The sequence below is a fragment of the Penaeus chinensis genome, chromosome 29 (assembly GCF_019202785.1).
Source record: "Penaeus chinensis breed Huanghai No. 1 chromosome 29, ASM1920278v2, whole genome shotgun sequence".
Taxonomy (NCBI): domain Eukaryota; kingdom Metazoa; phylum Arthropoda; class Malacostraca; order Decapoda; family Penaeidae; genus Penaeus; species Penaeus chinensis.
In genome coordinates, this window is record NC_061847.1 from 6,294,857 (window position 1) to 6,312,356 (window position 17,500).

The window sequence follows — 17,500 nt, forward strand, 5'->3', positions numbered from 1 at the left end:
GTTGTCTGACACTCGGTGCTTACCGTGGCGGCGGGATTGCCATCAGGCGCTCCTGCCGCCATGGTGTAAGCATTTCGCATAGCCTCTTTACCAGCACGGCGGCTGTTGTGGGCGGTCCCTGTCTCAGGAATTGGGTATGGTCACAATTTTCTAGGTAGTGGACTAGTGTGGCGTTCGGCTCGCCGCAGTGCTTGCAGCACCTTTCATCGCGTTCGATTGTTGGGATAATCTGCCATGCACAGTGGTAACCTAGGCGCATTCTGTGAAGAATGACTTCGGTACCTCTGTTGCTTACTTCAGAGAGTGCCAGTGGTTCATAGCCCGTGGCGTCTGAGTACCAGCTGGCCGAGGGGGAGGTTCTCGTTTCCTCTCTGTGGAGCTGCCGTAGGAAGGTACGACCGACCAAGGCACACTTCTCGGTTTTATCGTCATGGGATTATCCACTATTCGAACACATTATGAAGCTTCATCTGTTGCAAACTTTGAAAAGTACTAACAAGTACTTTTTTTCTTACAGCGAGTGTACATGCTCGTGTATATAAATATGTATATGCGTGCACAGATAGATATATACACAGAAAACACCGCCAAAATAATACCAACTTTGCATTTACGCAAGTTTCGACTCTAGAATACTTTACCGAGTCAAAAACAATGAGTTCAATGTTTTGTTGAGGTTGACGAGTATTATTTTGTTATCAGGAAACGACGGACTTCACAATCAACAGGATACGCTAACATCCAGTCTCTACGCTCAGTCCCGTTCTTGCTAGATAAATGCATTGGAGATCCAAAATAACAGGTATGTGGTATTGTAAGGTCGAACATACGACTGGGGGGAATTTACTGCTACTCGGGTACTATATGCTGCTGTTGTTGTTGTTCCTTTTCTCACTTCTTTGATGTTATAGTTTTTATATGTTGTTATATATACACACACACACACACACACACACACACACACACACACACACACACACACACACACACACACACACACACACACACACACACATATATATATATATACAGTATAAGTTAGGATTATATTATACTGTTTTCATGACAGGAAGTATCATTTGAAAATCGAAAACAAGCAATCGTAGACGTTATGGCTTATTATGGAAGTGATTATGTGATTGGTATAATAAATTACTTTCTAGTAGGAAAAAAAGTGTAACAAGGTTATGAATTCGGGTTACATATTACAAGGATATATAACCCGAAATGTGATACTCGATAAGAAATTTCTCGATTGAGGTTGCGCACAAACACAACTTGTTATCATTCGCATCACACACACACACACACACACACACACACACACACACACACACACACACACACACACACACACACACACACACACACACACACACACACCATATTTTTCGTTCTGTTTATCCACGATTTTTTTTTTTATGAAATTACATTTGCATTTCCTGCAAATGTATTCATTATAATAGCATAGTAAGTGTAATTTCGCAATACGGTATCATAATACAATTACGTCTCTTTCTTTAAGTGAAACTCGTCACAGACAGCACTCCGGAAACTTGTATAGTGAGGAGTGGGGTGATATGATAGACTTTAATGGTTTCATTTTTTTTTATCTAATTTTATAGGGAACATGATGTTGAGACAGTTTTTGTATGTAATTATATTTTTCTCCAATTATTATTTTTAATATCATTATTATCATTAATATGAATTATTATTATTATTATTATTATTATTATTATTGTTATTATTATTATTATTATTATTATTATTATTATTATTATTATTATTATTATTATTATTATTATTATAATTATTATTATAATAATAATTATTATTATTATTGCGTCTTCTGTATAAATGTGCCTAACATCGTGTTCCTCTTCTTCCGCCAGGGAATATTATCTCTATTAGTATCAACAACAGCTGCGCAGCCAATGTTTTAAGTTTCCACGGGCGGGAAGTGTTAAGCCCAGCAGTTAGTGTGGTTATAATGTTTGATAGTAAATAGAGGTAGTATCTTCTCCAGATAATAGATAATGATAGTTCGAGTTTTGCCAATGCCTGGATAGTGTTGTGTAAGTGACCTAGAAACTCATGTCTCAAAAAATATGTACTTCAAAGGAGGCCAGTGTTATGAAGGAGGCCAGTGACTCTCCGCCCCGAACATGACATCAGCTGATGCTAGTATTCGCGGTTGAGTTGAATTTGTCACCAGTCTGTGATACATTTGAGCATATTTTCCACTTTTGACAGATTTGCTATTATTAAGTCGTAGCTGATATTAAGTCTTTCATTGTTATTGTTTTTCCTACTATTTGCTTGTTTCATTACTAAATGTTATTCTGTTTCAGGTATTACGGAAATGGTGAAGCTGGCACTAGGGAATATGACGAAAGTTAAAGGTTAGTTGAATAGATATCACGTTTTTGGAACAAACCATTACGTCGTACTTAAAACTTACAAACTAAATTCTAGTGAATTATGGTTAGCGAAAACAACACGAACATTTATTACCTATACCATAGACTACATATTTTTTTTTTGTTTTATATGACCATCAAACATTTTATGTATCACGAAATATGAACCGGACTCATCACCCAAGTAACATGGCAGACTAAAATAACACCAGAATGAGAGCGTCTTCTGTACACCTACCATATCTTCCCTCAGGTCGTCGGATGATCCTGCTGATGGTGTTGTTAGCCGGCGTTGCGTTCACACTACACCAGGGCATCTTGTCGAGGAGCAGCACCGAACCATGTGGCCTGGCTTGTTTACGTGAGTTTGTAGATGCAGTTTGGGGGAGGAAGAAGGTGAGTGACGGAGAGAGAGAGAGATGGTGAGGGTGAGGAAGAGGGGGAGGGAGAGGGAGAGGATAAGGGTGAAAGTGACGGTGAAAGAGAGATCAAGAGGGTGAGGGTGGGAGTGAGATCGAGAGGGTGAGGGTGGGAGTGAGATTGAGAGGGTGAGGGTGGGAGTGAGGTCGAGAGGGTGAGGGTGGGAGTGAGATCGAGAGGGTGAGGGCGGGAGTGAGATCGAGAGGGTGAGGGCGGGAGTGAGATCGAGAGGGTGAGGGCGGGAGTGAGATCGAGAGGGTGAGGGTGGACACACACACACACTCACACTCACACTCACACTCACACTCACACTCACACACACATACACATACATATTATCAATAAGACCTCAACTGAAATTGATCAGCGTGTATGTATATACACTAATGTATTAATATATATATTTATATATATGTGTGTGTGTGTGTGTGTGTGTTTGTGTTTTTTGTGTGTGTTTGTGCGTATACGTGTGCGCGTGCGCGTGTGTGTAGAAACGAAAATTCATTGTCATTGAAAGGCTCTTCACTCGGAATGTTTCCTGAAATCATCATTAAGTGACGTAATTTCTTCACATCCGACGCCCGTGTTTGTTACGAGAACAATGTTGATAAGTAGCTACGATTTCATTAAATCTGGGTTCCATTTTTTCCCTATCACTCTTGCCGGCATTAGAATCTGAGTTTAGTAAAACACGCGGTGTGTTTTGCATTATCATCACTACCACCACTACCACAACTACTAGAGCCATCATCATCATCACTATCACCACCACCCCCACCACCAACCCCACCAACATCACCCCCACCACCATCACCCCCACCAACACCACCACCCCCACCACCATCAACCCCACCAACACCATCACCCGCACCACCATCATCCCCATGACCATCACCCCCATCACCAACACCACCACCCCCACCACCCCTACCACCCCCACCACCCGCACCACCACCACCCCCCACCACCACCACCACCAATTTAACCCCCCCGTCCCCTCCCTCTCTCTCTCCCCGGCAGGACACGACACGCGGCCCTTCATCCTGACGACGCCCGGCTGTAGCATCCCCGACTTCGACCCCCTGCATCCCAGCGTCGTCAAGTTCAGGGTGAAGCAGCCCAAGGAGGTTCGTTGGCTTGGCTGTTGTGCTGTTGTCCCCCCTGGTGCTGTTGTAGTGTTGCTGTTGTTGTTGTCGGTAGTAGTGTGAGTAGTATTGGTATTGTGTAGTTGTTATGATTGTTGTTATTGTTATTATTATTGTTGTTATTGGTATCATTGTTATTGTTATTGTTATTATCTTTGCCTCGTTTTTTCTTCATCATTAGCGCCGGATCCAATCCAGGTTCTGGGGTTCTAACGGGCAATATGTATCTATCAATCCTCATTCTATTATTATTATTTATGTTATTATTGATATTATTATTATTATTAAATGTATTATTATTATTATTATTATTATTATTAATATTATTGATGTTATTATTGATATTATTATTATTATTATTATTGATGTTATTATTGATATTATTATTATTATTATTATTGATGTTATTATTGATATTATTATTATTATTATTATGGTAATTATTTACAATATGGACTGAATCCCCAACTTAACGTCACAACTTTCCTCAACAATCTAAATTGCTGTGACTGGGCGTGCCTTTTGGGCGCTATCCTCGGGGACACATCACCATAGTATGCAGTAACACTAAATCAGCGAACTCTTTCCTTTATTTGTAAAATTACCGTTCGCGTCTGCATTTTATTTCTTGTACCGACGACTTCAGCGTTTTGTCCTTTACAAGGATATCATCTTCAGTTTGCTCGAGCTTACTGCATCCATACCGTACAGATTAACCATTATTATTAGTATTAGTATTATTATCATTATTATTATTATTATTATTATTATTATTATTATTAGTAGTAGTAGTAGTAGTAGTAGTAGTAGTAGTAGTAGTAGTAGTACTAGTACTAGTACTAGAGGTATTGTTATTATTATTTTTTGGGGGATGGGTTGCTTTTTGAGTTGATATATATTGTGATGAAAGTGAACGGTAGTTTCATTCTCGGATTTTAAATCAACCAAATGCTATTTACTTAACCCACCAAGCTTAGGAGGAACGAACACCTCCTCGCAAACTTTTCTCACCACAATCCTTTCTCGTCACAACCCTTTCTCATCACAATCCCTTCTCATCACAATCCCTTCTCATCACAATCCCTTCTCATCACAATCCCTTCTCATCACAATCTCATCACAATCCCTTCTCATCACAATCCCTTCTCATCACAATCCCTTCTCATCACAATCCCTTCTCATCACAATCCCTTCTCGTCACAATCCCTTCTCATCACACTCCCTTCTCATCACAATCCCTTCTCATCACAATCCCTTCTCATCACAATCCCTTCTCATCACAATCCCTTCTCATCACAATCCCTTCTCATCACAATCCCTTCTCATCACAATCCCTTCTCATCACAATCCCTTCTCATCACAATCCCTTCTCATCACAATCCCTTCTCATCACAATCCCTTCTCATCACAATCCCTTCTCATCACAATCCCTTCTCATCACAATCCCTTCTCATCACAATCCCTTCTCATCACAATCCCTTCTCATCACAATCCCTTCTCATCACAATCCCTTCTCATCACAATCCCTTCTCATCACAATCCCTTCTCATCACAATCCCTTCTCATCACAATCCCTTCTCATCACAATCCCTTCTCATCACAATCCCTTCTCATCACAATCCTTCTCATCACAATCCCTTCTCATCACAATCCCTTCTCATCACAATCCCTTCTCATCACACTCCCTTCTCATCACAATCCCTTCTCATCACAATCCCTTCTCATCACAATCCCTTCTCATCACAATCCCTTCTCATCACAATCCCTTCTCATCACAATCCCTTCTCATCACAATCCCTTCTCATCACAATCCCTTCTCATCACAATCCCTTCTCATCACAATCCCTTCTCATCACAATCCCTTCTCATCACAATCCCTTCTCATCACAATCCCTTCTCATCACAATCCCTTCTCATCACAATCCCTTCTCATCACAATCCCTTCTCATCACAATCCCTTCTCATCACAATCCCTTCTCATCACAATCCCTTCTCACCACAATCCTTCTCATCACAATCCCTTCTCATCACAATCCCTTCTCATCACAATCCCTTCTCATCACAATCCCTTCTCATCACAATCCCTTCTCATCACAATCCCTTCTCATCACAATCCCTTCTCATCACAATCCCTTCTCATCACAATCCCTTCTCATCACAATCCCTTCTCATCACAATCCCTTCTCATCACAATCCCTTCTCATCACAATCCCTTCTCATCACAATCCCTTCTCATCACAATCCCTTCTCATCACAATCCCTTCTCATCACAATCCCTTCTCATCACAATCCCTTCTCATCACAATCCCTTCTCATCACAATCCCTTCTCATCACAATCCCTTCTCATCACAATCCCTTCTCATCACAATCCCTTCTCATCACAATCCCTTCTCATCACAATCCCTTCTCATCACAATCCCTTCTCATCACAATCCCTTCTCATCACAATCCCTTCTCATCACAATCCCTTCTCATCACAATCCCTTCTCACCACAATCCTTCTCATCACAATCCCTTCTCATCACAATCCCTTCTCATCACAATCCCTTCTCATCACAATCCCTTCTCATCACAATCCCTTCTCATCACAATCCCTTCTCATCACAATCCCTTCTCATCACAATCCCTTCTCATCACAATCCCTTCTCATCACAATCCCTTCTCATCACAATCCCTTCTCATCACAATCCCTTCTCATCACAATCCCTTCTCATCACAATCCCTTCTCATCACAATCCCTTCTCATCACAATCCCTTCTCATCACAATCCCTTCTCATCACAATCCCTTCTCATCACAATCCCTTCTCATCACACTCCCTTCTCACCACAATCCTTCTCATCACAATCCCTTCTCGTCACAATCCCTTCTCGTCACAATCCCTTCTCGTCACAATCCCTTCTCGTCACAATCCCTTCTCGTCACAATCCCTTCTCATCACAATCCCTTCTCATCACAATCCCTTCTCATCACAATCCCTTCTCATCACAATCCCTTCTCACCACAATCCTTTCTCATCACAATCCTTCTCATCACAATCCTTCTCATCACACCTCCTTCTCATCACACCTCCTTCTCATCACCCTCGCTTCTCACCACAAGCGTTTCTCACCACAAGACGATCCTTTCTCACGCGTGTCTCACCCCTCCAGTTCAACTGCTCTCAACACAGACCCCTGACGGAGGTTCGAGGTCTGTCTCTCCTCCTCCACCGAGACCGCGCCGAGGACTACGGGGTGGCTAAGGAAGAACTGTCTTGTGTGTACCAGGGTATCGTCAGGGTGGAACAAGATCCTGACAAATTTACCATGGACTGCGATAAATTGTATAAGTGAGTTTCTTTCTTTATTTATTTTTGTTGTTGTTGTTATTATTATTATTATTATTATTATTTTTTTTTTTATTTTTTTTTTTGGGGGGGGGGGAGATTCAAGGCTATTAAATTTACTGTGGACTGCGATAAATTGTAGAACTGAGTTTCTTTATTTATTGTTGTTGTTGTTATTATTATTATTATTTTTTTTTTTTTTGTTGGGGGGGGGGGGGTCAAAGGCTATTAAATTAACTGTGGACTGCGATAAACTGTATAAGTTAGTATTTGTTGTTGTTGTTATTATTATTATTATTATTATTATTATTATTATTATTATTAATTATTTTTAGGGGGGGGGGGGTATTCAAGGCTATTAGATTTACTGTGGACTGCGAAAAATTGTATGAGTGAGTATTTATTATTATTATTATTATTATTATTATTACTATTATCATTATTGTTATTATTATTATTATTATCATCATTATCATTATTATTATTGTTTTTTTTTTATTTGATTTGATTTGCCATGGGTTGCGATAAATTGCATATGTATTTTTATTTATTTATTTATTATTATTATTTATTATTATTATATATATATTTTTTATTTAGGGTTATTTGAGTTTTTTTTTTTTTTTTAAATAACGTCTCTCTCTCTCTCCCCCCCCCCCTAGATTAAAGAAAAAAATCGCCCTGAAATCCGCCAGCACAGACATGGACGAGGACGGCGTGATGGTCACCTGTTACGGGAGGATTTACAAAATTTATCAAACGGTCCATTACTTCCTCCAGCCGCGGAGATCGAAGGAGAAGAGAGAGCGGTTTCAGGTAAAGTCTTGGCTCCATTCTAGACCTCTTCCGTCGTCGCTCTTTTGTTTTTTTTAGTTGGAGGTTTAGTGTGTAATTTCATGTTGCGTTTCAAATTGTTTCGCTTTTTTTCGCCAAAGGGCCTCTATTTAAACGCATTTATTTTTTGAGAGTAAAATAAATTATATGTGTTTTTTTAAGATAAAATATTGCATTATTTGATTAATGCTTATATACATAACTATACTGATAAGATTAATTGCGACACTATCTTTGAGCAGATAAATTACAAGCTAGACATGTATATTTTCAATCAAATGTATTTAAAAAATATAAAAAAAACTTAAATGCATATAGATGCATTCGAAAACACATGAGAATTATTATTTTGTAATGATATGTTTTACTTTATCTGGGATTTCTTACACTTCTCTATAATTTAAATTGGGAATCTCCAAGGAGTGTGAAAATAGAAATAGGAAACTTCAGCTATACTGTCAAAGTGAGGCTAAATTGAGAAGGAATTCTTCTCTTCACAGTAGACGATAGCTTGTCAAAGATTCAGATAGAACAGCTGTTATATAAGCCTTAGTATTTACTTTGTTCAGTTCAGTATCATGTTTTATATTTGTGTTCAATATTTAATATATTAAACCACTATACCTATTGTCTCTAATACCTTTTTTGTGTAACGACCACTCATTAAGTCTCTTTGCTTATAGCATATCAGTTGCAGCCAAGGAAAGCATCAGTATCATAGCCACTGTAAATTGTAAATGACTAACAATAAGTTCTAGATGGAACTAAGAACCGGAATTTGTAAAAAAGATTTTGGCTGCAGGATTACCAGGAAGTTCTCCATCGTCTCCAGTTCCGCCTCCCCGTCGTCTATCAGCTGATTCACTGGGCTCTTTTTGAACGCCTGCTTCTTCAGCTGCTATTCTTAGACAAAACCTGCGAATTAGTATCAGAATCTCCAATAAGTCTATGTAAATCTTTTGTATTTGTTTTTTTTTTCTGGTATTTATTCATCACCGATGTGACTCGGTAACTTTGGTAAAGTAGAGTAAAAGGACTGCAAATGATTGTTCCTTACACCCAGGGTCACATCAATCACGTGTGAAGAATGCACAGTATATTTATCACCAGATAAAACACAAATATGTTTTTTTTTACCACACATTTGCCACATATGTGCAGTTTCATATACAGTATAGGAGAAGCATGTCACATTTTTAATGTACTTTGTCACAGTTACACACAGAATGACACTGGAAAGATCACATGTCCCACAGGATAATCGAAAATATTTGGCACTGTGTTCCTACCATAGGAATACTGTATGAATAAGTTAATGATGAGAGGATGGGAGTGTACTGGCATGACAGAAAATAACCCTCCTTATGAACACAGATATCCTGAAAGACTTGAAAATGCAGTCTTAGAGTCAACAGTGATTCCATGTTGAAGTCTAGATGCAGAAAGTCGACTTGTGGCTAATTAAGTAATCAGTGACATGATAGGTCAAGAAGGCACATGCAACGAGTGACAATGTGCTAAGCCTGTTGATGGAAACATTGTTGACTCTTGTACTGGTGTTTAAAGAATTCCCAATAGAGTATTTTAACTTGGGAAATCTGTGGAAAATGACGTGCACTTTCTCAACTAAAAACACATATAATGGTTGTTGTTTTTAGGAATGTTAATAACATCTTTTACTCCTTTCCTTTCCTTCTCTTCTAACAGAAAGAACATGCTAGACAACGACGAGACATGCTAAGTGTCTTGATCATGGGCATCGATTCTGTGTCTCGCGCCAACATGCGACGAAACATGCCCAAGACGTTCCACTTCCTGAAGGATGAGCTTGGCGCTCTCGACTTCCAAGCCTTCAACAAAGTGGCCGACAACACCAACCCCAACATGGCCGCTTCACTGATGGGACTCACTGAGAAGGAGTTGACTGAGATCTGTCAGCCAAAGCGTACGAAATTTGACGACTGCCCCCTCATCTGGAAGAATTTCTCTGACGCGGGATATATTACAGTATATGGGGAAGACGACCCTTATTCAGGATCCTTTCATTACAATAGGTATGGGTTCGTTAAAGAGCCCACTGACTACTACAACCGGCCTTATATGTTAGTTTCTCACACGTACACAAAACACAATGCAGGACTGTCTGGAAGCTTTGTACTTTGTTTGGGAGGAGAAAAGAGCATATCAGTTATCCATGATTACTCGCTGGCTGTTGCAAGTACATTCCGAGACACGCCATATATTTCCTATTACTGGAATACAGGCATAACTCACGACGAAGTCGAATGGGCATCAGCCACTGATCTGCCCTCACTCGAGTATCTAAAAAAACTAAATGAGAGTGGCGTGTTGGACCACACCATACTCTTCTTCATCAGTGACCATGGAATCAGGTTTGGAGACATCAGACAGACCTACGCTGGCCTGTTAGAGGAGAGACTGCCGTACTTTTTTGTGCTGTTTCCCCCATGGTTCAAGGAGAAGTACCCTGAAACCTGGAAGAACCTCAACACCAACACGGAGAGACTCGTATCAAACTTTGATTTCTATGCAACTTTGACAGACATCTTGACTGGCTCATATGGAAGCAGCTCCAGGTAAAATCTTGAGGTTGCTTTCTTGGAATGATCATTTCTAGTTTACTTGCATTTCATATTAAGTCTATGCATCTGTTATACAAAGCATGGTATGAAACGCCAATGATAATAAAATAAACAATTTACAGTGTTTCATTGCGTAACAGCGCACTGCATAACATTCATATTAGCACTGGGATTTTGAATTTTAGTCAAACTTTATTGCTCTTAATCTAAAAAAAAATATGGTAAAATAACCTTCTTCTCAAACGAAAGGTGTACTTATTTGACTGTTTTAAACCCCCAGGACTCCTCGACATGGCCAGAGTTTGTTTCAGGAGGTCCCAATCAACAGGACGTGCGAGGACGCCACCATCCCTGATCACTACTGTTCCTGTGAGCACTCGAGCCAAGTGGAGCCCGACGACCCGCGCCTTCACGATGCGGCGGAGTACGTTGTGGATCAACTCAACTTCGGAATGACGGCTTTTCCAGAGTGTATGAAGTTACATGCTGTGCAGGTAAGAATAGTGTGCGCTTTAGGTATCATGTTTTCTTCTGCTGTTTATATCTGTAGTGAGATCAAAAGAAAATGAATTTGGATTGTAGTTAGAATGATCTCGATTTTTAGGATTTGATTATTCTGACTGAGTTAAAGAATGACTGAATGGGTGAGAGTTAGAAAACCGGGTATTACTTTAATGGCAATCTATAATAAAGTCTTTCATTGACAGGTGGTCAGAGGACAAATCGGGGCAAGTCACAAAGGCACCATAAAGAACATGCTCACAATCTCTGTTGTTTTCATGACTATGCCAGGTAAGACTGAGCTCTTCATCTGCTCTTATGCCAAGCAATGGGATATATATTCATTTTTACATAAACATAGTAAAAAGTTGTATTGGTAAAATGAAATAAGATCCATTGTTTCATCGAAGCAACTGAAGAAACTATAAAACACAACACTCATTAATCTTTAATCAACATATCTATACATTCGTTAGATATGATTAAGAAAAGATTGTTTTATATATTATTTTTTGTAAAATACATATGAAGAGTTTTGAGTTTGGTCTATACTTCCAGAATTCAGTAGCCAATATCTTCTGGCAGTAACAAATAAATGTTACAGAAAAAAAATGTATACAGACCATTTCACTCGTTCTCATACTTATAAAAAATATTGCAAATCCTTTTTCTCCTCCACAGGTGAAGGCATGTTAGAAGCGACAGTCCGAAAGCAAGAGAACACCTTCGAACTCACAGCTGACGTTTCTAGGATCAACATGTATGGCAATCAGAGTCACTGCATCACTGACCCTTTCTATGCAAGATACTGCTACTGCCAGGACCTCCTGACTACCCTCTACTCAAACACATCCTCAGAAGCGCCTATGAACATCACAGGGACTTAATTTCGTGTCCCGAAAACTCCTTTTGTGGAGGTCCTTGCTTCCTTTGAGAATATACTGATTGACTTAGAAGGTGCTACCGCGTCCCGTGCATTTCTTCCGTTTCTACAATGGTAGTGAGGGACGGAGATTGTTTCCGCACTTCAATTAATGGCAGGAAGAACCAAGTAGATAGATAGATGAAGTAGATGAATGACGCTGCTGTTTTGTCTGAGAAATACTGTTACATATTCTTGCATTTTGTGCTCCTATGACTTCATGTTTTCTCTGAATGATATACAGTATATCACACGGAGAATGTATCTGAAGTGTCCGTGTTCAAAATGTAATGATATAATTAACTGTCCATAAGTGCCAAAGGTGGCGTTCCTAGCTAAAAGTGCAGGCCTTACTAGCTAACACATGTCTCGTGCTATTTTTGCTTTATTTAAGGCAGCTGTAAGCACAGTATGAAAGCACAAATGAACTTAGGTAATCATGAATCTCTTTGAAATCAGTCTTTGAAACTTACTGTTGACTATCAGCACGAAGCAACAATTCATACTTTGTTACTTACGATAATCATAGATATAGATACTTCAATCATGATTTAGGATCTGCAATAATTGTTCATTTGCACCCTTTTTAGATGTACAACAACACTTGCTGTGATATACATCAGTGATAGTTCGAAAAAAAGTATCATTTCATTTCATTTTACAGGCATTTTTCATTGCAGTCAACAAAAGCTTTCATAAGAAACTCATTATGCCTGTCAGTATTTTGATAAATAGTTGTGATTCCGAATATCAGAATAAGGTAGATTTTCTATCGCTGGAAATTTGTTTCATATGTCAATGTACCGTAGATTGTACATCCTGCATATGTATTTGTAGTGAAGCTGAGGCATGGATGTTCATTGCTTCAAGGAAGAAGTAGTAAGGAAAATAACGAGGGGAAGAACAAGAAAATACTCAAATATGCTGAGGCCTTTTCGCTATATTGCTTTTAAGGCGTTGCGTTAAGGTGTTTCCCTGACACTTCCGTTCGTTGTTTTATTTAATAGCTTTTTCAACGTGAATCCTTTAAGGAGGAAGCTGGCATCCCTATAAAGGGGATCGTTGTTTTATTTAATTGCTTATTCAACGTGAATCCTTTAAGGAGGAAGCTCGCAGCCCTATAAAGGATAGGTGTACAGCGGAAGAGTTAAAACGGAATGTAGACTGTAGATGGACAATCTCAGAAGATAAATTCCAAATATACATTGTCTTTTATTAATAAATAACCTCTTTTATCTGCAAAGACGCAGCATACTACATGTAGGTAAGGGATGAATAAAGATGGTACTTAATATAGAGTACCCGCAATGATTTTGCTTTCCTTTGGATATAGCTGTTAATAATCACATAATGTTATTTCTTTCAGAGGCTGTTGTTTCCCCATATAATTGGATCAATATTTTGACCCGCATCTTAATATTCGTAGGATCTTTATGAAAAACATACTATAAAGTGTATCCATGTTGGGGCCGCCGTGGTGCAGCGGTAACGCGCGCGGTTGGGGGCCGGGAAGGTCACCCAGCGTCACCCAGTTTGCATCCCAATCACGGTCCGAAGTTAGGAAGGACGTCCATTCGTGGTAACGGCTTCTGCCTGCTAAATAACACCCCTTCGGAAAGAGGCGCTGGCTGCCTCTGGCCTGATGCGTGCCTCGCCCAGGCGCGAGAAGTTTTAACTGTCGCCTGTAGATTAATGCTGTAGCTGGGAACATTGGGTAAGGACTAATCACACACACACACACACACACACACACACACACACACACACACACACACACACACACACACACACACACACACACACATATATATTTTTATATATATATATATATATATATATGTAGATGTGTGTGTGTGGGTGTGGGTGTGGGTGTTGGTGTGGGTGTGGGTGTGTGTGGGTGTGGGTGTGGGTGTGGGTGTTGGTGTATGATTGTAAGTCTGTGAGTCTGTAAGTCTGTATATAAAATATATAATACACACACAGACATATAAATACATACATATATACATATACATATACATATATATACATACATACATATATATATATATACAGACCTATATACATACAGACCTATATACATACAGACCTATATACATACATACATACATACATACATGCATGCATGCATGCATACATACCCAAATACCCACATACACACATACACACACACACACACACACACACACACACACACACACACACACACATATCATTTATATAATTTATATATGCGTAAATACGAAAATGCGTGTGTCTGTGTTTATGTGCATGTGTATGTACATATTTATTTACATATATACACATAAAGGGTGAAATTTATTTTTACTATAAGGTTATAAAATTTATATATATATATATATATGACATGGTAATACATGGAGTGATGTAACCATGTGGATACTCCTATTACAGAAGAAAAACGTACATGAAATAAAGAAGATTGAGAGACCTTATACACTGTATGGGTAAGAGAAGTAGGTCAGACAGCACATTTAGATACTGGAGTCATTGAGTCTAAACCCCTGACTTGTAAGTTTGAAGGATTGTGTGGTGCCTGAATATAAAACTGTTACTTTGTTAGCTTCTGCTGTCTTGTGGATCTAACCGAATGCTATAATGCATATGCAGTATACGACACTGAACTGGCAACTTTGCATAATGTATATTTCGAAATCCTGCTTCACATCATCATATATAGCAAATTACATTAGCCAAAACAGTAATCCGCTTAAACAAAACGATAATTGTGCAGTAATATCTGACTTGTACGAGCGATTTCAAACGGAAACCAAAACAAAGCTAAAGTTCCTAAAGACACATTGTTAGTGGGGCACTGAGGCAACACACTTAAGTAACAAGAGGGTTCCTCGGGGTGTTTACTCTTCCTCACGTGGCAGACGGACGCTAACCCTAGGTGGAAGACGACCACGGTGTGTGCTAGCTCTTGCCACTTCGCTTCATTACTGCCATCTACTACAGGGATAAAGGTGTGATTCAAGAAGATATAAAAACAAGGAATTCCATTTGGCTGTAAGAACTTTACTGCATTTTATGTCTGTTTTAAATATTGCAAATGCTCTTAATCTGGTGTGCAACGTTTTCATAGTGGTTGTTATTAGCATTTCTATCGATCTGCTACAACAGACAGATATCACTAATGATACTAGTAAGGCAATTGTTTACACTACTAGAATGCAAGGTTTAATGCCCCGCGCGTTCATGTAATCACGTAAATTGGTTGTCATGTCAAAATAAGCGATGCAATATGTGTGTGTGTGTGTGTGTGTGTGTGTGTGTGTGTGTGTGTGTGTGTGTGTGTGTGTGTATGTGTGTGTGTGTGTGTGTGTGTGTGTGTGTGTGTGTGTGTGTGTGTGTATGTGTATGTGTATGTGTATGTGTATGTGTGTGTGTGTAGCAAATGCAGTATGAAGGTATGAGTGCACATAAGTTGACACCTTATATGAGCTGGCATTGACAATCACGTACTGATGCTATGTTGTTGAGGGAGAGGCTAAACTGGTCAGTCGTCAGTGGTTAGATGTAGAGAACGGTGAGAGATAAAGGATACTGGAAGGCGATAAGAATTGGTGATAAAGGAGAGAGGCATGCAAGTCTAGAAATGACAACGCATGAAGATTATTTGATAAATATGAAAGCATATAAATGTCATGATGTTACGGGAGAAGGGGATAGATATGATTACACTTTATGTAAATATACGAAATGAGACATGGCAGGAAACAGCAAACAACGGTAACAGTGATTAGAACAGAATGACATCAACACGAGCAAACTAATGACTTAGAAAATTAAATAGCTAAAGGATAGAAAATTAAATAGCAAATGGCAAGAATGACTTGGCGAATGCATATTAAGCTGTAAAAATAGAAAATTGGCAATCGGCAGTATTTATACCTGCCCCACAAGCAATTTTGGAGTGAAAACAGATCATGTACAGAGTGTGTTAGTGGCATACGACAGTGCTCTAGGAATATCTGCTAGGTCGAGTGAAATCTTGACTTATACTGTGGTAATGGACAGGTGAGTTATCCCGCTGTAAGCTTTTAAACACGTGTAAACTTTGCTGGACTAAGTGAATGGGAATTATTACAACCTCATGGCTACTCTTTCCACACTGTGAAAGTTTTCCTTAGGTCCTTGCCGATGGGAGGGATGACGTGTTCATGACATTACTTCTTGGCCCTGTGGAAGTCAAGCTCTCAAGATAAAAAAAAACAACGGATAATACTAACAAAAAAGCTTATCCGAAGTCATGTCACTGATATGTGTATTTACTCCCCTGAAAAAGCTCACATACATTTTGCGGATTTTGAATGGACAAATATGGACATGAAATACATAACAATTACGTAGTATTTGTGTATACAGTGACTCCCAATTTTATATTAAATGACAAAATAACTAATGTAAAACTTATCTTAAGAAAAAAAAAGTATCATATGATCATAATAATAATTATTAAAATATTTTTAATGCAATTATTAGGAATCTTGCGGCACCCCGGGGTACTGACTGCCCTTGGCTCTCGGGTTCCGCAGCACCAGTTTGGGAACTATCGCACTAGCTAGGACTAACCCCAGCTTCATATCGCCTACTGTATGTAAGCCACGTATCTATTGGGTACATACTATATAGTATTCTCTCTCGCTTTCCCTTTATATATACAATATATATATATATATATATATATATATATATATATACACACACACACATACTCTCACACACACACACACACACACACACACACACACACACACACATACACACACACACACATACACACACACATACACACACACACACACACACACATATATATATATATGCATATATGTATATATATATAAATAAATTCAAATATATATCCATATGTATATGTATATTGATATATATAAATATATATATAAACAGATATTCATATATACACACACACACACACACACACTCACACGCACAAGCACACACACACGTACACGCGCACACGCACACACGCACACACACACACACACACACACACACACACACACACACACACACACACACACACACACACACACACACACACATACACATGTATATATATATTTGTATGTATACATATATATACATATACAGACATAAATATATGTAAGTATGTATGTATATATATATGTATATGCCTGTGTGTGCGTGTGTTTGCATCTATCTACCTATGCATATGCATACACATACACACGCGCACGTTGAACGTGTGTGTGTGTGCATATACACATCTTGTGTGACTGCGCATGGCTAAAAGTATTTCTCCCTGGCACACG

General features: G+C 39.0%; 2 protein-coding genes across 8 annotated transcripts in view; both read left to right on the forward strand.

Moving 5' to 3' along the window:
* LOC125040757 overlaps window positions 1–13,379 on the forward strand; it is a 13,850-nt gene extending 471 nt beyond the window's left edge. Inside the window, exons 1-11 of one of the 6 annotated variants that reach the window (XM_047635464.1) lie at window positions 109–134; window positions 703–802; window positions 2,355–2,405; window positions 2,677–2,784; window positions 3,864–3,970; window positions 7,141–7,319; window positions 7,979–8,132; window positions 9,858–10,747; window positions 11,034–11,247; window positions 11,461–11,545; window positions 11,936–13,379. In XM_047635464.1, the coding sequence (XP_047491420.1) occupies window positions 778–802; window positions 2,355–2,405; window positions 2,677–2,784; window positions 3,864–3,970; window positions 7,141–7,319; window positions 7,979–8,132; window positions 9,858–10,747; window positions 11,034–11,247; window positions 11,461–11,545; window positions 11,936–12,141 (2,019 nt within the window). In that variant the 5' untranslated portion in view covers window positions 109–134; window positions 703–777 and the 3' untranslated portion in view covers window positions 12,142–13,379. Of the gene's footprint in view, window positions 1–108; window positions 135–330; window positions 393–448; window positions 490–702; window positions 803–1,992; window positions 2,014–2,087; window positions 2,197–2,354; window positions 2,406–2,676; window positions 2,785–3,863; window positions 3,971–7,140; window positions 7,320–7,978; window positions 8,133–9,857; window positions 10,748–11,033; window positions 11,248–11,460; window positions 11,546–11,935 lie in introns of those variants that run through there. The other 5 variants (XM_047635462.1, XM_047635463.1, XM_047635465.1 and 2 more) reach the window with 5 other exon arrangements.
* Window positions 13,380–15,185: 1,806 nt separating this feature from the next.
* Window positions 15,186–17,500, forward strand: part of LOC125040772 — a 15,439-nt gene continuing 13,124 nt past the window's right edge. Inside the window, exon 1 of one of the 2 annotated variants that reach the window (XM_047635491.1) lies at window positions 15,186–15,209. The gene's annotated coding sequence lies outside the window, so the exon portion shown is untranslated. Of the gene's footprint in view, window positions 15,210–15,700; window positions 16,221–17,500 lie in introns of those variants that run through there. The other variant, XM_047635489.1, reaches the window with a different exon arrangement.